The sequence below is a fragment of the Stigmatopora argus genome, chromosome 19 (genome assembly GCF_051989625.1).
Source record: "Stigmatopora argus isolate UIUO_Sarg chromosome 19, RoL_Sarg_1.0, whole genome shotgun sequence".
Classification (NCBI taxonomy): Eukaryota; Metazoa; Chordata; class Actinopteri; order Syngnathiformes; family Syngnathidae; genus Stigmatopora; species Stigmatopora argus.
Genome location: NC_135405.1, coordinates 6,220,598 through 6,246,585, shown reverse-complemented (window position 1 = coordinate 6,246,585; position 25,988 = coordinate 6,220,598). Strand labels below are relative to the sequence as shown.

The following is a 25,988-nucleotide window of genomic DNA, read 5'->3' as shown; positions in this document are numbered from 1 at the left end:
AATTTGATCGATCAACATGTCCTCATATGAGCTGTTGCTAAAATATCCAGACTTGGATGGTTGGTTCTGAATTCCTTCCTTAAGATCTATCACAAAAAGTATTTTTGTGGTCCTGGGCTATTCTTTTCAATCCAGACATTCCAAAGTAAGATCGTAATTTAAAGTGGTGACAATTACAGTATTTTGTGTGTTGATTCTCTATCAATTTTTTTCAGGTTGTGTATAAGAACAACGACATCCGTCTGGAACTGTCCCGCTTGGCCCGGATCGTAGATCCAAAGATGAAACTTCAGGGTGATGTGGTCTTTAAGTGTGAGAACGTTCCTACACTTGACCCTATCAACTTTGAGAATCCTGACTCCTACTTGGCCTTGCCAAAATGGAACACGAAACGCGTTGGCTCCATCTCTTTCGACTTCCGAACCTCAGAGCCAAACGGCTTAATCCTTTTTACCCATGGCAAACCTCAGGAGCGGCGTGATATCAAATCTCAGAAGACTAATAAGGTCGACTTCTTTGCTGTTGAGCTTCTGGATGGGATTCTATACCTGGTGCTGGACATGGGCTCTGGCACTATCAAGGTGAAAGCGACGCAGGCAAAGGTTAATGAAGGCAGCTGGCACCATGTGGACATACAGCGGGATGGTCGCTCAGGTAAGGAAGAGAAATAACGTGCTGTCAAGAAAGGCATTAGAGTTGTTTGATAATTAAATTAGATTAGATAGCTTTATTCATCCCGTATTTGGGAAATTTCACTGTCACAGTAGCAATAGGGTGAGAATACAGACACAGGAAAAGGCATTTTAGACATTAAAGAAATAGGTAATAAATAAGTTAATAAATAATCAAGTTATATGTTGCTGAAATATATAGACATACACATACATACATGTATATACATATACATACACATAGATGCACATGTATACATACGGTTGGTCTGCCTAAAATGAGGAAAGGAAGATGCAGTGAACTTTCTCTGCTATGTTTTTATTTTGTTTTTTTACAGTGAAACAGAGTAGCATATTAGCAAAACAAAAGGAGAAACTAAGGAATTGCATCAACAATTTTCATCCTCGTGCAACTGCTTTAATGTTATCATAAATTCAGTCTTTGGCTGCAGTTGACAGTGATTTAAGTCAAATTCATGTTGACAAGAATGGTTTGCCAGGTGCCCGATTCGTGAATTGACGAGTAGATTTTCAAGGATGTGTTTCTTTGACATTCATTGTAAATGTACTTCAGACAGGCTCTGTTAAAAAAGAACGACCTTCTACTCGCTACACATCTACATAATGACAATAACATCCCCAGCACACTGATCTGGTTGCTGATTTATTGCAATAATAAAATCGTACACCTCCACATAGTTAGAGAGTACATTTCTCTGAACCTTTCTCCTTATGCAAGTCCTCTGATCCTAGCACATGGTCAAATACACAGAAAGTACTCAACAAAGATTGCATTAGGGAAAAGGTGCTGGAAGTTTCTTTTGCCTTAAGCTTCAAAGCCAAAGCAATCTCCACATTAGGCGGGCTACTCCAGAGAGCTTGGGCGTGTTATACGCCACTGCAGCCTGTGGTATATATCAGGTTAGTGGAGCCAATTTAGCAGTGTGTCAGAGTCAGCTGCTTTGATTAATCACCAGCAGTGCCCCTCGTGAGATAGTGAAAAAGAAGGTTGGATTTTCACAGCGAAATGGCGGAATGAGATAGAGGGATACCAGACTGAGGGATTGGTGAGAACAAGTACGTAATCACAGTAGTGTAAGTAAAATGGTACTTGTCTGTAACTTTGGCGATAGCTGGAGAATATGTCTATGGGCAGTGACAGTATTTAAACTTCTAAGAGGGTCCTGATAAAAGACAAAAGACAAACTGTATATTGCCAGAAATTAGTAGGCTAAATGTCAACAGTAGTCTAGTGCATTAAAAAGGCAATGTTATCGGATAGGATATGATTTCCTCCTCAAAAAGTGGTTCTCAGTTTTCAAGAGCACAGTGACCCCAGGCTATGTTTGATACTTAAAACTAATTTCAGAGTAGCATATTAGCAAAACAAAAGGAGAAACTAAGGAATTGCATCAACAATTTGTATCCTTGTGCAACTGCTTTAACATAATATGCTGAATATTTTAAACTAGAGTTTTATCATTACCGCATATTCATCTTCACATTGGTAATGACACACTGTTAATTGTCAATTAAATAATAATGTAAAATTATTATTATTTATTATTGTACTTCCAGTTTGCAGTGATATACAGATTTACTAATAGTTGTTTTTTTAATGACATAGGAGTCCAATATTCGCAACTGTTCTAAACCACAGCAAACTACAAAAACAGTTCTATATTCAAAAGCACTTCCATAGTGTCATAATATATACACTGATGTTATTACATTATCATTTCCACGTTGTTTTTTTGGTATGCCAGTCAGTATATCGATTGCAGTGAGTAAATTCCTTTTTTGTGGTATTCCACTGACATTCTTATCATATAACTACTCGCAGATACAATTTCTTTGGTTTGCACTCAATTCACCAGTGGACAGTGTAGATGAACTGGCTTTTGGACATTTTAGTGTTAGGCTGCCTGTACACATCTTTGAATGATGGATTTATCCTTCTAGGCATCATCTCTGTAAACAGCCGCCGGACACCTTTCACAGCCAGTGGAGAAAATGAGATCTTAGACCTGGAGGGGGATCTTTATTTAGGTGGTCTACCTGACAGCCGAGCAGGTTTGGTGCTTCCCACTGAGCTCTGGACCGCCATGTTAAACTATGGCTACGTGGGTTGCATCCGGGATCTTTTCATCGATGGACGCAGCAAAGATATCCGGCAGATTGCAATGTCCCAGAATGTGACTGGTATAAAGTCCTCCTGCAGTAAGGTGATGGCGAAACAGTGTGACAGCAACCCTTGTAAGAACAGTGGAGTGTGTAAAGAGGGATGGAACCGCTTTATATGCGACTGCACAGGAACAGGCTTCTGGGACAGCACATGTGAAAAAGGTACGTCTTTTTATCTTTTTTTTCTGTGTTTGTGCTTGTATAATCAGTGTCAAAGACATTTTAAAAAAACAACATGGCGTCCTTTGTTGTTCTGCGACTCAAAGTACTTGACAACATGTTTTGTGACAATTACAAAGTAGGATCACGTTTCATTATTTCAAAGATAGCTGCAGTCAAGTGTCTGATGAGAAAAGTGTAATTGTGATTTGGGGTTTGCTTCCATTTTTGCGAAAGCAGTTTAAAAAATATATACTCAGATTGTTATTTTCTACCAAGGGACTGACTGAGGAAAGCTTGATTTTGTTATTTTTTGCTGTCATTGCACTCAAGTGAAACTTTTTTTTCTTTTTGAAATGGGCTTTTTCTTCCACATTTAGGGGCATTAACTTTTAAATAGAAGGTGCTGCTTTAGGTTGGCTGAGACCATGGCAAAGCAGTTAGAGGAGAACTTACTAAGTGGAGGTCTGTTCTAGAAAAGAGGAGTGATCAGGAATAGAAAGAGTACAGTGGTACCGAAATGTATGAATGCTTCTATATATTTATTTTTCATATTACTAAACGCTTGGATGTGCAAATTATTGTTCCAAGATAGGACAATCTGTCCAAGTTAAAGATCCAAAGAGCTAAAGCATCCTAAAAATAACAAGGAAATGTTGCAACATGTGCAAGAAATGACCTTTGAGTTCACTCTCTGTAGCCAGAACTGTGCTATCGTTAGTGTTTTTGAACATAACCTGTTTATATATTGTAGATATGTTCATACAAACATAGAATTCATATGGAAGTTGCAGTCTTTGACAAAGGTACTGCTGAAATGTGACTGCGTTACAACTTTCTGGGTTTTACGGTTTGCCAACATGTAATCTATATATAATTTGTCTTTTAATGTCAAATAGAGTAACTGTCAGATAATGTCTGATTCTGTCTACATAATAGGCTAAGATCGCAGCAATGTAGCTTTCAAAAGCAGAAAGTCTTCCAACTTTTTTGCCGGTTACTGTTTTGTCTACATTTCACAGACATTGAATGTGTGCCACTCTTATGTGAGGAATAGCATGGGACAAATATGTAGACTTTCACATTAGAAAATGAGATTCTTGTCCTATACAAATGTTAGATTTGTTTGTAAACATCCATTTAAAGTTGCAAATCAGATATTTCTTTTATATATTTCTTTGCTCACTGACCTTCCACCCACAATAAGAAAATATTGAGTCACGTCCCTTAAGATCACAATGTCAGTTTCCAGTCGTCTTTGCTTCTTTTGCACCATTTCTTTTTCTTCCTCCTACACGTCCTTTTCTTTCTACAATGATGAGCCGTACATTGTAGCTGGACTGTGTTGAGCATTTGGATTTGTACATTGAAGAAGACAAACAGTGGGTCCAAGCGAAAGGACAATCGACGGTCATAAAATCATTGTGAATAGGTAGTGATTAGCAAGTGACCGCTCTCAAAGTAATTAAATCCCAAAGGAAGAATGGCCATTCAGTAGCTTCAGAACCAGCCGTCAAGACAACATAGTACATGTCCGGGATCCCACTAGGCGGCCCTGTCCAGCCCCAAAGGAATAATGAAAAGATACCCCCAAATCAACCTCTATGCACATCCAGTACCTAGCACAACCTAATTAACATTTCCTCAAAACAGAGTAGTGAAACAGTGAAAATAGTGAGACTTGCGTATTCAGTAGAGAATGGGAAAAATTGAGATAAGCCGTCCATTGTAAAAATCAAGGTTGCCATTTTGAATTCAGAGCTGAGCATTAGTCCGAAAGCATCAGTATTTCTTGCGTAAAATTGCATATAAAACTGCTTTTGGAGACGCCATCACCAATTTGCACAGTGCGCAAAATTTAGGCCGAATTTTAAGGAGTTTTATCATTGGTGATTCTTTCTTCTGACCAACCAGAAGATCCATAAGTACATTGCTGATGACATGGCACGTCACAATAATTTTGTGTAAGGTATTCTTACAAGAGGACGGAATTGCAGTTCTCCCTGTTTACTCCGGATATTTATTTCCTTTGCTTAATCTTGGTTATGGAAATTGCTATCATTTTGCACCTGCCTTTCACATATGATATTTAAAGATGCAAATTCAGCTATTGCTATTCGTCTCAGTTTTGATAAATAAATTTGCTTGTGCAAAGTTAATGCATATCCTCCTTCCGGAATGTGCAAAATGAAATGAGTGGCAAATTAGCCCCTTTTCTAAATGCAGTCATAGGTGTCCCCAGTTTGAAGATCAGCTTCCGTATCTTTTTGTGTGAGCAATCAAATCTTCATGATTGTAGTATTGATCATGAAAAAAAATGTATATATTACACTGTTTCTTGAAGGGCTTCACTTTTTGGAGTCTTTGTAATTCCTTCAAAAGACTCTGCAACTTGCTTGTAGTCACTAATTATTCACTTCACATTTGCGAAAGCGGTTTGCTACGAAAGGCGTAGCTTTTTTGCTGAACTGCTCAAATTGAAGCCGTCTCCCTGTGGCATTACCTCAACTCCGGTGCTTGTGTCAGCAGCTGTATTTCATCCGTGACTGCCCGGTCTGTAAATCGAGAAGAATACGTCTAAACAATAATAGAAATTAGACACATAAAAAGGCAGGCATTCTTCTTTCTCTCAAAAAAAAAATTACATTCTTTTTTTTAAATTTCTTTTCTATTTTTTATATATCCCAAATACCCTCAAAATCTTAAATAAATGAATATATCACATAGACATAAAAAATGCTGTGAGCAGTTCTACCTATTGAAAAAAAATCTTCAATTGCCATTTTTACTGTTATATTTTTTCTTTTATATACTTTTTTCCATTTTTGAATTTACAACTTTTTTGTAACAATGCTAATTTATTAGGCATGTTGTGTTGTTTTGCTATCCTTCCCTTTTCTTTATGCATCTACACATGATAAAATGTCATTTTTAACAGCTAACTACCAATCTCCCACTGCCGTTATGACAAAGTTGTATAGTTTTTTTTCTTTTTCTTCATTATTTTTCGAATGTACAACATTCGTAACAATGAGAATTTATTAGTCATGCTGTTTTGTTTTGCTACCTTTCCATGCTGGTTAGTGCATCCTGGGATCTCCCGAGAGAAATGCTGAAGAAAAAAAAACAGAGATGTAGTCACTCACACACTGTTTGCAATTGATCCACACCACATTATCCAGCACCACTGAGAAATGAACTTGACTTGACGCAAACAAGGCTGCCTGATAGAAATCAGTCCTCTATCAGTGTATCAACAAAGAGCATTTTGATTTTGTTGAAGTCATTTTTATAGACTTCCATTATTTTCTCCAGCTTTGAAAGCCATTGAAATGAAAGAACATGTTCCCATTTTCATTATTTAATGATAATTGGGGGAGTTATATTTACCAAATAAGACATTTTATTGAATTTAGTATGAGGTGTTGTAACAATTAGCAGTACTGTAGTTTTTTTTTAATTAGTCCGTCACGGTGGGCTTATTAGACCTCTGCCCTACAAAACCTTGCTCAAACAATTATCGTTAAACAGCTTGAACCCTGCTAACACCCAAATGACAGGCTTCTGTACACGAGTCAGAGCGTTACGGCTAATCGTCAGGTGTGCTTTATAGTCCGGAAATGATGTATCATTAACATTGTAAAACATTTTGTCTGTATTACACAGCAGTGAACGAAGCTATAATCTAATGAGCAAAATGTAGCAGAAACTATAGAATTTTCTTTTTAACAGATAGCAGATGGTCTTTTCTGCACCTGTCATACCTGCTGCTAGGATTCTCATCTCTTTCCCCTTGAGTCTTAATTTCCCGTCTTTCCCCCTCCACCTGTTTTCTCCATCTGTAAAAATACCTGGAAAACTTCACACTAATGTTGCTGCATTTTCAGCTATTTGCTTGTATACACACACTTTTTTTCACTCACTCACACCCAGCTCACCTTCCTCGCTTGACATTTCTTGTCTGGTTTAAGCCAACCATTAGACAAGACAACAATAGTGATCAGTGGTGTGCAATGGTGGCACAAGAACAGATGTAGTCTGTGGTTTAGTGTAATAGATATAAACCCTTCGTGCACTGTGGTTAAACTCGGATTGCAAGAAAAATGGCTGCTAAAAAGAATGATAAAAGAAATATACAGCCCAGATCAGGAAGACTGAGTTCAGTTTGATTACGAAATGTATTATTTAATGTATTTTTATAACCTGGCTGCCAAAGAGATCACAAGATATCACGAGAAAGTTAGATCAAAAAATACCAAAAATAGGCTTTGAGTCATCCATATAAATAATCTCTGATTCATAAAAAAGAACATAAAATGATTCACAAGAAAAACAGGACAAAAATATACGTGTGTATAAATATGTATATATATTTATGTGTGTTTGTATGAATGTATGTATGTGTATATATATATATATATTTATGTATATGTGTTTGTGTATGTATGAATGTATGTATGTGTGTATATATATATATATATATATATATATATATATATATATATGTATACGTGTTTGTGTATGTATGTGTGTATATATATGTATATACGTGTATATATGTATATGTGTATACATGTGTATATATGTATATGTATATACATGTATATACATGCGTATATATGTGTATATGTATATACATGCGTATATATGTGTATATGTATATACATGTGTATATATGTGTATATGTATGTATATGTATATGTATATATATATATGTATATGTATGGATATGTGTATATATGTATATATGTATATATATGTATATATGTGTGTATATATCTATATATATATATGTATATATGTATGTATATGTAGATATATGTGTATATATATGTAGATATATGTGTATATATATGTAGATATATGTGTGTCTTTGTATACACGTTTTTACTATGACTAAATACACATTGCTTCAAGAGGATCTAGGAGATCTATCTCCCTTAAGTATCTGTTGAATCATAGGAAGCCATTATAGCCTTTTTATATTTCAAACTATTAAACATAGTTTAACAGCCCTGTAACTGTTGGTTTTATTGTGTTCCTGAACATCATTAGACAGCATTGATATAGGAAATAACCTCGTCTGCGTTTGTTGGCAGTGCCAGTGCACCCGTGCAGTTAGATGACTTGAATCCCTGACACTGACAGACCTTCCCATCTGCCTAGTGACCGGGTGCACGGCCTTGCCAAAACCACTCATTCTACAATGTGGTTCAAATAAGGTTGTAAACAGGCCTAACAGGATTACATGGAAAATTGTAGAAGCTTCTCTCTCTGTATACAAAAAAAATACCTGACAGTAACACTATAGTACTCTTTACCATGACTGCACACGGATTGCTGTTTTTCCATTGCAATTGTTTCAATTGCTATTATTGTCTTCTTTGCGGAACAGAGGTTAATACTGTAATACATTTCTCCATGGAATACTCTAATTGAGTTGAATCCGTCATCGCTTTTATTATGTTAAAAAGCACTTTGAAACAGCCAGTAGGGAGAGGTACATGCAAAATAGATAATTTCACCTGATCATAATGTTTAAGGTCGTACTTTGCCCTTTCTCTTGTCTTTGGAAAATTACTTCGGTCTTAACTCATTTAGATTATTACGTGAAAAGGTTACCTACGCAAATGTTATTTCTTATGAGGACATCTTGAACCGAAGAGTACACATATTATACTTGAATTAAGCCTGTAAATTGTGACATTTATGTAACGCTACACAGGGCTATATTTAATTTCATCTACTGAATACTAGTCTCCGGTTTGCTTGGAAGCTTTTAGGACTCATTGTGACTAATAACATAGCATAATTAATCAGGTAAACAGCCCTGTAATCAAGGGTTCTTGTCTGTGTGGCAACTCGCACCAAGCTGTCCTACTGACAGCCTCTTCTTTAGGTCTTTTTTCCTTCATCTTTGTATAACATGTTATTACACAACCAGGCTCCAATAAAAAAGAAGGCACTGGAGCACACACACACAGAAACACACCAAACCACTGGAGACAGATTGGATTGTGTCTAATGCATACTGCATTTTCCCCTGACAAGATGCCTCCGCCCACATACAGTAAGTGGCTGTGTTTTCCAGCTGCCAGTGTGGAGAGGAGTACACAAGGCTCCAGGCTAGAGTTGATGGTTGGAAAGGTCTTCAGTGCAGCTCAGTCAGGAACCTCCCTTTTAATCTTCACCTTTCACTACACAAAATGGACTTTGCATTTATAGTGTGCAGGCAACTGTAGTCAGTTTATTTCGATATACCGCACACATCCGTCTTAATTCTAAGTCGTGGTTTTACTTGGAATTTGGTCCGTTTTTCTTTTAAACGTTCCCCCTTACGAATTGAAAATATACTTCACTTTGTTTACTCTCTCTACCCAATCAATGTTAATTTTAGATATGTAACAATTGTTGTTGAAGTGTTACAAATTTTATTTTGCTAAGATACTAAAACGTGATAATTCAATTATGTTATCTTTGGGGCGTGAGTTCAATGTCTCTATATGCGTCAATTTAAGTAGTAATGCGTGCGACTGGTTGGCAGCTAATCACAGGCTCTTTTGGTCTTTCTTTTTGTTTGAGTTTTAAGTGTTTAGTTTGGAGTTGATGTTACACCCTGCATTTGATCTTGACACACAGGGGGAAATAATCAGAACAGCGAGATGTTGTTGTTAGTTCAATCCAAACTTTTACTGTAATCATTAACACAAAAACCCATAACATACAATTAAACCCATATATATACATTATCAACACGTTATAACCCAAAACATAATGTACAATTACACCTATATATATAAATATATATATTAGCAACACTTTAGAACCCAAAACACAATGCACACACACACTCGTTCAACACACGGTCATAACTTGTTATATCTTTTCCTATTACAACTTCTAGTAGTCCTACTATTATTCAACAGGGCAAACAATGCAATATCAATAATATAAAATCCTTTCTATGACCGTTATAGACACTGTCAACGATAATGGTGGACGAAGGTAGCGTGCTAAATGCTATTCCATGTGCGTGGCCCGAGACTCTCACATTCACGCCCGTAATTCAAAAGTAAATAAACATTAATAACCATTATCTCTTTTCTCACACGCTAAACAGTGTATATTACAAACCCCAAACTCAAACAACCTTTACAACAAACAGCATACCTTGACACACAGGGGGAAATAATCAGAACAGCGAGATGTTGTTGTTAGTTCAATCCAAACTTTTACTGTAATGATTCAGCATACCTCCCGTGCCTCAAGCTACTTGCTAAGACATCAATAATCGAATACCGATCTACTTTAACATGCCCCACACTTGCCATGTGGATCCAAGGATCACCAATCGAACACCGATACACACATTCAATCCAAACTCGTCATAGCTTCTTTACATGCAATCGTTAATAAATCAAACACTTTAGTATGTCACACTAATAGATCAAACACTCTAGTATGTCACACTCTCCCCCACAAAAACAAATGTCGTCCCGACATCAGTATATTCCAAATATCTTCCCCTTGTTGGTTGTAATGTTGAACAGTCTAGCGAACTTGTCATTTCACATCCTCTTCTGTAAACTGATACTCATGAAAACTCCAGGCGGCAAGGGCCACAGTTCAAATATAATCCACAACTCGTACGGTCCACGTTCACTGGATGGAAACTGTAATCACAGTCGTAACAGTCCATGTTCGCATAATACATGCCACCCTTGTAGGCTCAAGCCTGTTGGAGTCCATACATAAAGGGTGGTTGAATGTAATATGGCTGCAGGTGTACTAACCAAGGAACCACTCCTGGTGCAGGGTAAGCAGGTACCAGCTGATGTGGTGACTGAGTACTATAACAGGAGGGGACACCAAGCTGATCATAGGTCGTTCGTCGTGGTGGATGTCTCTCCCTTCTTGGCCGTTCATAAGTCAACGCCTCAGGTTCATTCACAGTGGTTGGCGGAGAGGTCTCTGATAAATGATCATCACGAGGATCTTCAACAGCCAGATTTGTTCCCTCACCAGGCAGGTCCTCCCGCTGATAGTCATCTTCTCGTTGTACTGGTCCGGAAGCAGGGCCCTTCACTCCGAGTCTCCGATTCGCTGACAGTGGCCTGTGCTTAGACTCCATCCCTTGGGCATCTCCCTCATTTAGCACCTGGAGGGGCTTGTAGTGAAAGTCATCTTCGTAACCACTGTCTTGGTCTGTCTCTTGAAGATGAGATACCGGCTGCTGTTTATTTCTCTCCATACTCTTGTCAATTTTTCCTCCTTCTGGTGTCAGGTTTTTTATCAGGATGCGCTCTCCTGGTTGTAGCACGGAGCTCCTCACTTTGGTGTCATAGTGCTTTTTACCTCGTTCTGCAGCGTTTCGTACACTCACGGTGGCAATGGTGTACGCCTCCTCCATCCCTTGTCTCCCTTTCTCCACTTTGGCCTTGTATAACTCCAGTTCATCGCGATAGGCGCGGGCTGCACGGGCGTCTACGAGCAGCTTCAAATTCTCCTGCTGGAGCCTCTTTATTTCTTCCTCCATGTTTTCCTGCTGGTGTCTGTTGTCCAGCAGTTGTTCATTCCTCTCTTCTAGCTCTTGTCTAAGTCGTCTGATCTTTGCCTTTGAATCGGCAGGTTCCACCATCAGGTGTTGCTGAGTTCCCACCTGCTGCTGCTGCATGCTGGGAGGATTGACGATGGCCAGTGGACTGGGTGTGCCACAAAGCACACGAACCACACCTTCCCTTTCCTGAGTTAGCTCTGCTATAGTCTCTTCTTTTAGTGGTCTGCCTCCTCGGATTTTACATCCAGCTTGGAAATGTTCTCCACTCCCACACCGATAACAATGTGTGCACTTCACATCTCGCCCTCCCTGCTGACAAGCAAAACACCTTCTTGGGACATAAGCAGGGCGGCTAGTGTTCCAGGGGGGTGCTGGGGGCTTGCTGTAGTAATTTTGTTTTGCAAAAGGTGGCTGGGGCTCCCTAACTGGTCTTCTAACTGAAGGTGGGAGGTAGGACTGAGGCTGAAACATAGCCTGCTGTAGTGTCTTTCTGATCTGAGCTATCTCTGCACTGAGATCTTTAAGAGAAGCAACACTTGCCTTAAGTTCAGTCAACTCCGCTCGTACCTCACGGGACACTTTTGGTTTTTCTTCTCCAGGGCAATTGGTAGGTCGTAGTTCTTCTAAGTGCACCTTGCTAATATGTGTCGCTGCCTGTGGGGTACTAAACTTCTTTTTATTTCTCCTTTCTGTTTCATTAGCACAGGCTACATTTAACCGCTCTAGCAAAAGCTCATCTGAAGTCTTACAGTTCAGCAAGAGAGGCTGCATATCTACTCTAACACTGTCACTCTGGAGACCAGTGAGTATCGTGTGCAAGCACATACGCTGGACTAAACTTGGGTTGTACTGGATTCCTGATTCTGATTCTCGAGATGCAAACAGTACCTTCTGCCTAAGAACTAAGACTCGCATTAAGAAACTTTGAGGAGTCTCTTTGATATGCTGCACTTCTGAAGCTAACTGCACATAGAGGTCGGTAGCACTCCTTTCCTGAAAATGAGCGCGTAGGATGCGTTTGAGTGTGGGAAGAGTGAGGTTAGGTTTCTCTTCCAAATAATTACGTAGCTGCAAACTGGGGGAGATAGCTCTGATAACTGCATCAATAATTTCCACATCTAGGTAACCCCTATTCAGTCCATTTTCAATTTGATGAACAAGGCTGGAGAATGTCAGCTTGTCCCTTTGGCCTGGTTCACCTATCTGGCCAGCAATTTTGAAGTCCTTGCGCCAGTATGAGCTTGGCTGGGGCTGGGGAGACACACCCCCTTGAGGGTCCGCAGCATCTGGTAGCTGGGGCAAAGTTATTGGAGTCTCTTCCAATCTTGATCCTTGCTTTTCGTTTTCATCTATTTTGACTTCATGCTTCATATCTGATATTTTATCTTTCAGTTTCAACAATTCAGACATGCCTTCATCCTCTACTTCCTCTAGTTCTTCTCTTTCTAGGTACTTTACAATGTGAGCCACTAATGATAGACGCGATTTCCGTTTAACACTTCTTAATATGTTAAGAAAATCACATATTTCCAGTAGGTTATTTTCCGTCAGGTTGTTCAATGTTCCTACCACCTCTTCGAGTAACTGTTCCATTTTGTTGACGATCTAGGAGCTCTGTTGACTGTACAGGAGTGAACTCTGAACTGGCACGTCTTTACTGTCCATCTGATGATCTCGTAGGCCTCAGATGACAAGTACTCAACCGCCAACTTCCAGTTCTTCTTAAACAGCAACACCTCCTCTCACTGCCATCGGCCTGGTTTTGTGGGGGGATTTAGCTGGCTCAGAATTCAGTGAGCAGGTCTTGGACACTGGACATCTGAACAGCAATCCCAGCGGTGCCTCCAAAATGTTACACCCTGCATTTGATCTTGACACACAGGGGGAAATAATCAGAACAGCGAGATGTTGTTGTTAGTTCAATCCAAACTTTTACTGTAATCATTAACACAAAAACCCATAACATACAATTAAACCCATATATATACATTATCAACACGTTATAACCCAAAACATAATGTACAATTACACCTATATATATAAATATATATATTAGCAACACTTTAGAACCCAAAACACAATGCACACACACACTCGTTCAACACACGGTCATAACTTGTTATATCTTTTCCTATTACAACTTCTAGTAGTCCTACTATTATTCAACAGGGCAAACAATGCAATATCAATAATATAAAATCCTTTCTATGACCGTTATAGACACTGTCAACGATAATGGTGGACGAAGGTAGCGTGCTAAATGCTATTCCATGTGCGTGGCCCGAGACTCTCACATTCACGCCCGTAATTCAAAAGTAAATAAACATTAATAACCATTATCTCTTTTCTCACACGCTAAACAGTGTATATTACAAACCCCAAACTCAAACAACCTTTACAACAAACAGCATACCTTGACACACAGGGGGAAATAATCAGAACAGCGAGATGTTGTTGTTAGTTCAATCCAAACTTTTACTGTAATGATTCAGCATACCTCCCGTGCCTCAAGCTACTTGCTAAGACATCAATAATCGAATACCGATCTACTTTAACATGCCCCACACTTGCCATGTGGATCCAAGGATCACCAATCGAACACCGATACACACATTCAATCCAAACTCGTCATAGCTTCTTTACATGCAATCGTTAATAAATCAAACACTTTAGTATGTCACACTAATAGATCAAACACTCTAGTATGTCACATTGACATGTTCTTTTTTATGTGGGAGCTGGAGGTTTTTCTCTTTTTAATCTCATCAACCTTGCACTCTTGAAAGAAAGGCTCCATGTTTTTTTCTTTCCTTTCTCTTCACAGTTTGCCATTAACACTGCATTAAAATTATACTATACTTTGCACTCAACAAAATGGAATTAAAAACACATGCACACGCAAAATAGTTTTTTATGTACACATACACCACCATACTCACTTGTATACACACATACACCCAAATAATTAAGTGTGTGCACATTATATGCTCTCGCTTGTGTAACAAAATAATGAGGTTTGGCTCCTTCCAGATTGGCCTCATGACATTTATTTTTATAATATATTATTGAAGGGACAACGCAACTAAAATGATTTGTTGGTTCTTTATTCTGGCGCTCATAAGATAGGGAGGAAATGGTTGCACTTTAATATTGGGAGCAGAAGAGCAGGCTCATTCACAAACGACGATAAATAATCCCTGGGCATTAACTCAAATGACATATACTGTCACATAAAATTACATAAAAACAAACTAATTATGATAACTAGCAAGTAATCAAACAACTGGGAGAGTAGGTAACTCAAGAAATAAGTAGTGCAGAACATGAACTTTGAATGTTATTAACAAACCGGGCACCACAATGCATTCCTTATTGGTCGACTCCACTCGCAAAAAATGTTAGGTAATTTGTAAGGACACTGTGACGTTGCGTGACATTTGAGTTGATGACATACCTGTGTGCTACGTTCAATATACAGTGGTACCTCGACATACGAGTAATTTGAGATACGAGTAAAATTTTGAGCAGATTTTTATCTTGAGATACGAGACAAATTTTGACATACGAGCAGACAGCGAACGCGAGATGCTGCTCATAAGAACATCATGGGCACTGTCTCTCTCCCAGCAACTCCCTCGTGTAATGTCTTTGTGAGCACTGGGCGGAGCGTTGCATTTTTTTCAGTGTTTTTTCCCGTTAGTCATCGCTAATACGAGTTATATAGACTACTTCTCGTTGGCAAGTGGTCGTGCGTTATTCTATTGTGAGGACATTTGTGTGCATCATTTTGGGAATATTTTGTAGGAATACAAAATCAAACAACCCTCGATATTGACTGAAAGTCAGTATGGAGGTGGAGCAAATACAGCCAACCTGGGAGAAGAAAGGTATCAAAATGTCAAACAAAATTAGAATTAAGTTTAGTGTTAAATTAGATTGCACTTATTTTTGAGTGTGTCTGCATCGTAATCCAAGTTCATTTAAATTTGTTTGTTATGTTACGAGCACATTGCCGTGCAAAAAGTCCCCACTCTCTGTCCGTCTCTCTTTTCCCCCTCCTGCGAAATCCGTATAATTTTAGTACTATTAAACACATTTTAGTAATATTCAACCACTAGTTATTTGTTACTTTGTTAATAGATGGTGAATTAGAACAAATAAAAATGTTTTTCCAATCCAATATCCTTATTTTCGTGTTTTTTCAGAGGGTTGGAACTAATTAATTTGTTTTTAGTTCATTTCTATGTTAAACTTTTCGTTTGAGTTATGAGAAAATCGACATACGAGCTCAGTTTCTGAATGCATTAAGCTCATATCTCGAGGTACCACTGTAGTAGCCTGCTTCTTTGAGTCATGTGGTCTATGAGGAAGTGAAAGTTAGTGTCTCCAGACCTTGGAGTTGTATTTTAGCAAATATAATCCCCCATAAATATGTAATTTAGACTATGGTGTTCTCTATTCTTCATTATTATGCATATTTAACCTTGTACCATTCATACTCCAGAGTATATTCAGAAAAATACTGTAGGTGTAGCTTAAATCTAACTCTTTCTTTGCATTTATAATATTGACCAACACTGTCTCCAGCTCTCAACATAGATTAATGATAAAGGAGATTATGGTAGAGCCACAGTGAGCAGCATGATCATTTGTTGTAGATAAAAGGACATCATTTCAAGGTTTATAATCATGCCTCACTCTATAGGTGTATGCCCTTATGCAGCCACTTTGCCTTAATCGGTTTTTCATTTCGTTCAGCCCCAGCTGTTGACATTTGAAGGAAACTATCATCCTTGGGTGAGATGGAGAAAGCCTGTTTTTTCAGTCTACTTATGATTAGCCTGATATGCACCAAGCGAGGGACAAATGAGGTAGGCGTTCAAGCCTGGCAAATAATTAAGTGTTCAGCTCTTATCACTTAAATGGGTTTATGTTCGTCTTAGAGTATATCGCTTACAAATGGCCAAACTGGGGAAAACAAAAGAATCCCTGAAAACGATTATCTACCCACGTCCTTCCTCTTTTTTTTCTCCCTCATCTATAATTATTTGACCTTCGTTTCACTGCTTCTCAAGCAACAATTTTCTGACAAAAAAATGATGATAAGCACTTTTGCAAGAACATTTATATCTCTGTAGATAATGGGGGGAAAAGCAAATTTCGTTTCTGGCCAACATCAAAAATCTAGATGTGCAGTTCTTACATTTACTTTTGTTGTCAACAAAGATTTCTTTATAGGCAGAGAAGGAATGGATAGCAACTTTTTGATGATTTCTATGATGTTATAAGAGTCAATTGATGAACTTTAGGAGTTGAATGATGAATGGAGAGTACTTATAAAGGTAGACAAAAGTGATGGGTCTCATTTGGATGAGATTAGAATGATTAATAGGAAGAAAGAGGGCGGGAGGAGGAAAGACAAAAGGAGAGCGACTGGTGATTAAAGTAGAGATTAAATGCAAATGATTTGTACTTTTTTTTACTTCAAATTAAGTTAATTCAGAGGACTTTTAAAGGCCACAAACCACTATTTTCACACTAACCTCTCCACAAAATCCTATGTTGTTTTATTGACCTGCTTTTAGTTTTTTTTTTAAATGAAGTGTCTTATTCAGTGCTGCATTGTTACAAAGTGGTGTATCATGATTTTCAAGTCAGCGTAAACCGTATTGCAACAATTTGTCACACTGTTTCTGAAAATGCGGCACGCCTATGTGAGTTTACCAAATTACCAACACCTAATCTAAATAGCCTCCTATAATGAGAAAATCTGATCTGTACCTGACATGAAAACAGTGGGGACGCTGTTACAGGGATAATAGCAACTGCTTTCTCTTAGCCAAGAAGGACCATTAACTCTAGTGTTGTTAGGCCCACACTGAGACTGTCTTGAGCCGCAGGTGGTAAAATAAAACTACTTTCCCTTCACTTTAAAATGGTAATAAAATGTCTAACACGTATTTAGAATCGATATAACGCTCCAACATACCTTCCTTAAAGATACATGTTTTTTTTTCTTACAAGAGAGGCTAGATTCCTATCACCTTTGACCAGAATTAAGTCTAAGCAGATTTAATATGCCTGTGTTGGATTACTTTGCACTTTTGCTATGCAGGGCTGCATGCTATATTCATCCCATTTTACTTTAAGCTTAAACATGCTTGAATTGTGCTTCTTCTAGAAAATGCTTGGGCCTACATTTTTAACTTTTTTTCCCAATTTCGACCTTAGAAAACACGCCCTTCTCTCTCCAGCTCTCAGCTTTGTTCAGTTTGTCTTTTAACGCTTATCACCTTCCCACTGTTGAATAATCATTGAATTGAGTGGAATAATGACTTTCTTATCTTGCACATTATCCAGCGTCTTGCACATTTTTATAGGGACGCTTGGTGATTCACACAATGCTCCACCATGACTTGGGAAAATGTCTTTCTCCTTTCGCTCCTTGAAATGATTCATTCCACTTTTACTGCAGTATGTTGTTCAAAATCAGCGTTGGCCCCACGGTTCTGAGATTGAAGGGTCAATTCCCAGGTCCCTTCTAGTGGGAGTTTTCATGTTTTCCCCGGGTACGCCAGTTTCCTCCCACATCCCCAAAACATGCATGCTAGGCTAGTTGAAGACTAAATTGTCCCTTGGTATGAGTGAGCGGGTACTCGGACGTTTTGTCGACCGGACGTTTGGTCGACCGGACGTTTGGTCGACCGGACGTTTGGTCGACCGGAAGTTTGGTCGACCGGACGTTTGGTCGACCGGACGTTTGGTCGACCGGACGTTTGGTCGACCGGACGTTTGGTCGACCGGACGTTTGGTCGACCGGACGTTTGGTCGACCGGACGTTTGGTCGACCGGACGTTTGGTCGACCGGACGTTTGGTCGACCGGACGTTTGGTCGACCGGACGTTTGGTCGACCGGACGTTTGGTCGACCGGACGTTTGGTCGACCGGACGTTTGGTCGACCGGACGTTTGGTCGACCGGACGTTTGGTCGACCGGACGTTTGGTCGACCGGACGTTTGGTCGACCGGACGTTTGGTCGACCGGACGTTTGGTCGACCGGACGTTTGGTCGACCGGACGTTTGGTCGACCGGACGTTTGGTCGACCGGACGTTTGGTTGAACGGGTTGTTACTGTTGAAACCAACTCTCAAAATTATAATTATGAGGGAAAGAGAGAGTTTAATATCTAAATATCTAATATCAACAGTAAACTCTCTGTCATAATTTGACAGCGAGCAAACCTGGCGACCAAACGTCCGTTCTACCAAACGTCCGTTCTACCAAACGTCTGTTCTACCAAACGTCCGGGGGACCAAACGTCCGTGGGACCAAACGTCCGGGGACCAAACGTCCGGGGACCAAATGTCCGGGGACCAAACGTCCTTCGCCGAAACGTCCGGTCACGGAGTGGGCGTGAATGATAGTCAAGTTAGCCGAGGCTGTAGGCACCACACTTCGATCCTGATGACAGCCTTATAATTGTTAAATGAATCTGATATGCATATTCAAAAAAAGTGTGAGTATTGCGTTGGGAAGAATTGTGATGTAGCGGTACAAATATGACATTGTTCAGGTCCGAAGGAAACTAACATTTGGGATCAAATCTTACTCTCAGGCCATCTACCAGTAGTACATCGGCGATTGACTGGTCGATCGCGATCGATGTAAAGAGTACCCCTGCCCTTCTTGATAGCAGTAGATGTAGATTTAAGTATATCTCTACAGACGTCAGCTGCAGAACTAACTAAAAGTGAGGAATAAAAATATCCCTTCCCTCATCCTTGAGAGGACATTTGAGTTGCCTGCCATTCAAAATGTGTTTCCAGCCTTCAGCACCAGGTAACAGACTGATGTCGAGTTAACATTCTTCTTTCCATGCTACTTGCCTAGAGTGGTAGAGAAAACTCAACTCTACATATTTACTAAATGAAAAAATCAGTATGAACCAGTCGATAAATATTTTACAGTTTTTATGCTATTTGGTAAACTATGCTTTTGGCTTTCTAGTAATCTCCATTTGTACTTCAATGTGGGAGTTGTGATAGGTTATGTAAACCTACAGTAAATTGTCATAGTGGCTCCTCATGCCGAATGGGGAATGAAGGAGGGCAACATGTCACCTCTGTGTTCCCATGCTTCATGTGTAGTCCTTTTTTTTCTCTCTCTGAACAGTGCACACTTACTTTGAAATGCGCTCTTCCTAGTGTGTGGTTTTCTCACTAGCTCTCACACTGAGCGAGTGCATACAGTGGAAATCAAAGTGGCTCTACAGCCATCTGAAATATTGACAACTCTCCACGAGTCCCACTGGCAGGAGGATGACTCTTCCCACTGTGTGGGGTGATGTGTCAGATTGTGTCCTTCATAACATCACCATTAAGACCATCTTGGCATTTGATCAATGGAGTTTGAAACAACTGGAGACCGTGAAACATCCATGATCATGAACCTGATGTATTTTTTTCACATTTCTGCTATCCCACAGTAGTAATTGCATATTATGCCTGTTGGTTTGACTTGCCTTTTTATCATTTTCACATTCTATCACATACTCTAACCTCAAATCATCACATGCTTTCTTGACGTATCCTAAATACCCACGTTTCTCCTCTGTCTTTTCACCTGGCATTCCAACAGCTTTCTGTCTTATACTCTGCTACCCCCTGATGGTGGGCATGATTTCTCAAATTCTCCGACAGCCCTATTCAACTGCATGATGTTATCGCTTTAAGATGAATGGTTTATACATTAGAAAATAATATTTATACATACGTGTGTGTGTATATATATACATGTGTGTGTATGTATGTGTATGTATACATGTGTGTGTATGTATACATGTGTATATATGTATTGTATACATGTGTATATATGTATTGTATACATGTATACATGTGTATATATGTATACATGTGTGTATATATGTATACATGTATACATGTGTGTATATATGTATACATGTATACATGTGTGTATATATGTATACATGTATACATGTGTGTATATATGTATACATGTATACATGTGTGTATATATGTATACATGTATACATGTGTGTATATATGTATACATGTATACATGTATACATGTGTGTATATATGTATACATGTATACATGTGTGTATATATGTATACATGTATACATGTGTGTATATATGTATACATGCATACATGTGTGTATATATGTATACATGCATACATGTGTGTATACATGTGTGTGTATATAAGTATACATGTATACATGTGTGTGTATATATGTATACACACATGTATGTGTATATATGCATACATGTGTGTGTATATATGTATACATATATATGTATATATGTAAATGTGTGTATATATGTATACGTGTGTGTGTATATATATATATATATATATATATATATATGTATGTGTATACATATATGTATGTGTGTGTATGAGAAACAAAGAATTTGATATCTCTTCTGAACATAACTTGCATTGTTAGTTTTTTTTTTGTCTTTTTTAAATGGCATAGAATAATACTGTTTGGGGGCATGCATATTATTGACCATGATTTATAGTGATCCTCTCGCAAATTCTGGATATTACTCTTGCTGGCGATTTCCAATGTAAGAGTTTTCTTTGTCTGTGACCCCTACATGTGCCTGTACACACAAAACTGGGATCTTATCATCATTAATCATCACGAACTGCCATTAATCATAAAGTCAGCACCTTTCTGGTCAAACACATTCGCTTGGCTTTGAATAATCCATCTTATGGAGGCATATGGAATCCTTGTGGAATGCTGTTTGATGACTTTCACCGGTTATAAGGTTAAGCCAATGCTATGCCACTCTATGCTGTGGCTCATAGAGTTGCAATAAATGTTGCAAATAAATGTTTTTTTTTAAACAACGAAAAACTTATTTAGTTCGTACTTGCATTGCTTGTTACCGATGCTGATTATATCTGTCACATGTTGATAAAGCTCTCTGGATTTAGCTTATCCCCATGTAAAGCTTATTCAATATGTGTGCTACACAAAACCGCTTACTGTTTCATATTGACGCCACACCACCACAGCTTGTGAATTCTCATATTCTCCTGAATTTATCTCCTACTTATGTATAACACAGGAAGAATATTTTAAATCCTTCTCAATAGCCGTGTCTACATGAATATTCCAATTACAATCAGAATACAGGACAAAAAGCTAAATAAAATTAAATTAAATTTTATTTATATATATATATATATATATATATATATATATATATATATATATATATATATATATATATATATATATATATATATATATATATATATATATATATATATATTTAAAGGGACACCGTTGATTTTAAACAGAAAAGATAATCTCTGCAAAATGAACATTTTGATCTCAAATACAAGTTTTGGTTGGTTAATATAATGTTTTGATAAAGGTAAGGTTAAATAAAATTGTCATTCATTCATTTCATTCATTTTCTGTACTGCTTATCCTCAAGGGTGTGGGATACGCACCAGCACCCCCGCAACCCTTGTGGGGGTAAGTGCTACAGAAAATGAATGAATGCATTAATTTCTATCTATTTTATTTTTAAATTCTATATATTCTATCATTTTCTACAAGCAAGTTTGTTACAAAACCAAATCTAAACACAGCCAGCTGTTGCACAAAAGTCCAATACAATAGAATGACAAATCATTTAGCGATTTACTGGCAAGCATATCTTGGAAAGTACGGGTACTTAAGTTTTTTATCCTTTTGCCTGCTTTGTCTTTTCAGGTGTAATTTCAAGTAGGAAAGTCAGACAGCAAAATCTATACCAAGTGTAACAAGCTTTTGTGTCACACGTGAACAAATGGGCTTAACAGTTCCATTAAAGAAAGAAAAAACACAACACATATAGTGCAACTATATCTGCAATTCAATGGGACTTGTGCCTGATCCAGAACTTTTTTAGTGTTGTGTTTTTCAAAGGGGCTATGATCCACAGTTTTCCCTCCAACAAAAGTTTGACTCTTGAGTGAAGTCAAAGTTTGTGTGAAGCTACTTTGAAAAACTCGGATGTATTGTTTACCAGGCAGGTTCCCACAATGCTATCAAATAGCTGTCTTTTTCTGAAACCATGGTTTCAAAAAGTTCCCGTCTTTTAAGAGCTGTGTCTTAAAATAAGTAATATATGGTTGGATACCTCCTTTAATCCATGTGTCTCCCCAAGATCAATGTTCCCTCTAAGCTGCGCGCGTGCGCAATTGCGCACTACTCTCGTCTTCTCTGCGCACAGCAAATCATATGGAGCGCACAAAATAAAATCCCAATTTTTTATTTATTTTTTAGCTGTGAGGCCAACGGGCTAACCACTCATCCGCCGGGCCGCCCATTCATAGATATTAATCATTGTATTTTATTATTACTAAATCATTTATATGTAGTAGACATACACCTGCTTATAGCAAGGTGTGATACTGGTGTGTGCCCATAGCGAGCAATGATGATGTTGCTCACACCGGTACTCAGTGTGCTCAGGGAGGTTGTCTTTATGCCCAGACAAACAAAAAATTAGAGGGAACATTGCCCAAGATACCTTTTTTTTCGGCTTTGGTGAACAGAAATGTCCATCCAAGTATCTTAAAAAAAACATCATGGTGTTTCAGCTTTTAAGCCTGCATTTTAGATTTTTGTATTCGCGATGTCGGAGTCAGTTGTAATAGCTCGTATTTAGCATTGACCAAAATTCCACCCAAAATATTTGCCAATTAATGAAAAGACACAAAGAGAATACTGCGGAGGGGCATTGCTGAGGAGGACACGAAGGAAGTGGCATGATGATTTAATTTTCCGCACACTGAGCAGCACGTGAGCGCTTCACAGCCCCAAGCTGCCAGACATGTGCCATATGATAAATTCTTCTGCCACCGTACATGCGGCACATGCATCCTTGTCTCCCATTTATGAAGCATGATTGTTTTTCCTTAGCATAGAAAATGTTGTGCTTTTATGCTAAAAATGCTTTAATTTCGTCAGAGAACTCTGAACCATAAAGAATGCTGTCGCAAAAATAAGGGAAATGTGATGTAAATTTCTGAATTCTAACTGGAGCATTTTAAACCAGCGCAAAAGTTTTAGTTTTTTTAGATTACAGTGAAACTTCGAGATACGAGATTAATGCGTTCCGGGACTGAGCTCGTATGTCGATTTTCTTTTTAACAAATAACTAGTGGTTTAATAGAACTAAAATGTGTTTAATATTATTAAAATTAGACGGATTTCGCGGAGGGGGGAGAGACGGACAGAGGGGGGGAGACTTTTTGCACGGCAATGCGCTCGTAACATAACATAAACAAATTTAAATGAACTTGGATTACAATGCAGACATACTCAAAAATAAATGTAATCTAACTTTACACTAAATTTAATTCTAATTTTGTTTTACATTTTTAGACCTTTCTTCTCACGGGTTGGCTCTATTTGCCCTGCCTCCACCCTGACTTTCAGATGCAACCTATCGAGGGTTGTTTGCATTTGTATTCCCTTCAAAATATTCCCAAAATAATGCACACATGTCCTCACAATAGGATAACGCACGACCATTTGCCAACGAGAAGTAGTATATACGCCATTCACACTGACTAACGGGGAAAAAAAAACACTGAAAAATGCAACGCTCCACCCAGTGCTCGCAGAGACATTACAAAGAGGGAGTTGCGGGGAGAGAGACAGTGCCCATGATGTTCTCATGAGCAGCCTCTCGCGTCCACTATCTACTCGTATATCAAAATTTGGCTCGTATCTCAAGATAAATATTTACTCAACATTTTACTCGAATCAAATTGCTCGTATGTCGAGGTACCACTGTACTTTGTATTCTTTTTGCACATTATTTCCGACGTGTTTTTCAAGCTACTCTAGTTGGTCCTATCAGGGCTCGTCTGCAGATGTGCAGTTTTTAAATTAACATGCAGCGGTTTGGATTAATCTGAATACTCTGCTTTTGGTCATTGATGGGTTTTTGGGGGTTGTTGGTAAGAACTTAGTGAGAGATGGCGATTTGTATTGTAACTTTGACACATGGACACAGAGAGGTTTATTAAATCCAGGGGGAAAGATTTCCCAAGGACATCCTGGTTTCACAATGCTTAGATGATCCTTTTAATATTTCTATCTAATAAAACATACACTCTCTTGACGCCAACACACTTTCTTGGTGTATCAAGCCTGGCAGTTATCGTCTTCCTGCACAGAAAGAAAAAAAAGTCAATACAGAACCAGGCGAGAAGGCTTTTTTTTTTCTAGGGTGCAAGCTGAGAAAAATGCCTCTCGGCAAGCTAGATGGAAAAGAGTGGTCACAAAGTCACAAAGACAGGAACTGGTCATGCAATGAAAGAATTTTGCTCCACCACAGTACATGTATAGATTTAAATAATGCAATATTTAGATTCTGAATACTTAATCTGACAGATTTCATTTCGAACTATCTTTCGTATGAAACAGGATTCTAAAAATTACTTTAGTGCCTGAACAAGCGAATAAGGCTAACGATTGGCTTGTGACCGATCCAAGATGTACTTCTATCATGCCTATAAATTTGTTGGATTGATGCAAATGTGAAGCATTTGTTGCAGTGTCAGTTAAAATGTTGCTTTCTAAATCTGTAATGGTTATGTTTTCAAGTATTATTCATCCTTACCCCTATATGGACAAACATATCATATTTGACACATGAATTTTGAGCAATGGGATATTTTTCCCCCTGATAAAAACTGTTATTATATAAATATGACACAAATTTATGATAAATTATATTTGACATTTTGTTGACATTTGTTCTGAGGGACCATCAAAGGCTAAGTTTATACAAATTCAATGTCCCTTCAATTATTTTGTGTTTTTGGCTTGAAGGGGTAAATAGTTATACTAGTTAAACAATTATTTTTATACATAGTGCTTATAAAAAAAAAACACTTGCTAAAACACTGTTTTAAGAGAGTAAAAGATTCCAATTGTATAACCCCCAACCTTGCAGTACACGATGGCTGCATTTTTTAAAGTTTTTTTATTTTTATTTTTTATTCTTTTATTGGTTTCTTTTATTTTTAATAGACTATGTGGCCATCTGTTAGTATAATGGTTTAGTTGCCTGACGTTGGCGCGTGCAGGTGAGATCTAGAATCCCGCTGGTGACAATATTATTGTGAGTGTGAATGGTCTTTTATCTCTCGGTGTGCATTATGGCTGACTGGCGACCAATCTAGGGTGTAATCTGCCTTTCGCCCAGTCAGCTGGGGTTGGCTCCGGCAACCTCCGCAACCCGTACGAGGATGTGCGGTACAGAAAATTAGCCTGTATGCATTGTTGCTTACATGAGGTCGCCTCACCTGATGTAACAATACATGATGTTATTTTGAAATCAATCTCGGGATTTTTTTTTGTAGTTTTCC

At 38.3% G+C, this 25,988-nt stretch overlaps 1 protein-coding gene across 10 annotated transcripts in view; it reads left to right on the top strand.

Moving 5' to 3' along the window:
- nrxn3b (neurexin 3b) overlaps positions 1-25,988 on the top strand; it is a 238,891-nt gene that overhangs the window by 74,921 nt on the left and 137,982 nt on the right. For all 10 annotated transcript variants that reach the window (XR_013296789.1, XM_077586991.1, XM_077586987.1 and 7 more), the window contains 2 exons: positions 216-654; positions 2,634-3,017. Coding sequence is in view for 9 of the 10 variants with exons in the window: in XM_077586991.1 (XP_077443117.1) it covers positions 216-654; positions 2,634-3,017 (823 nt within the window). In the remaining variant the exon portion in view is untranslated. The remainder of the gene's footprint in view (positions 1-215; positions 655-2,633; positions 3,018-25,988) is intronic.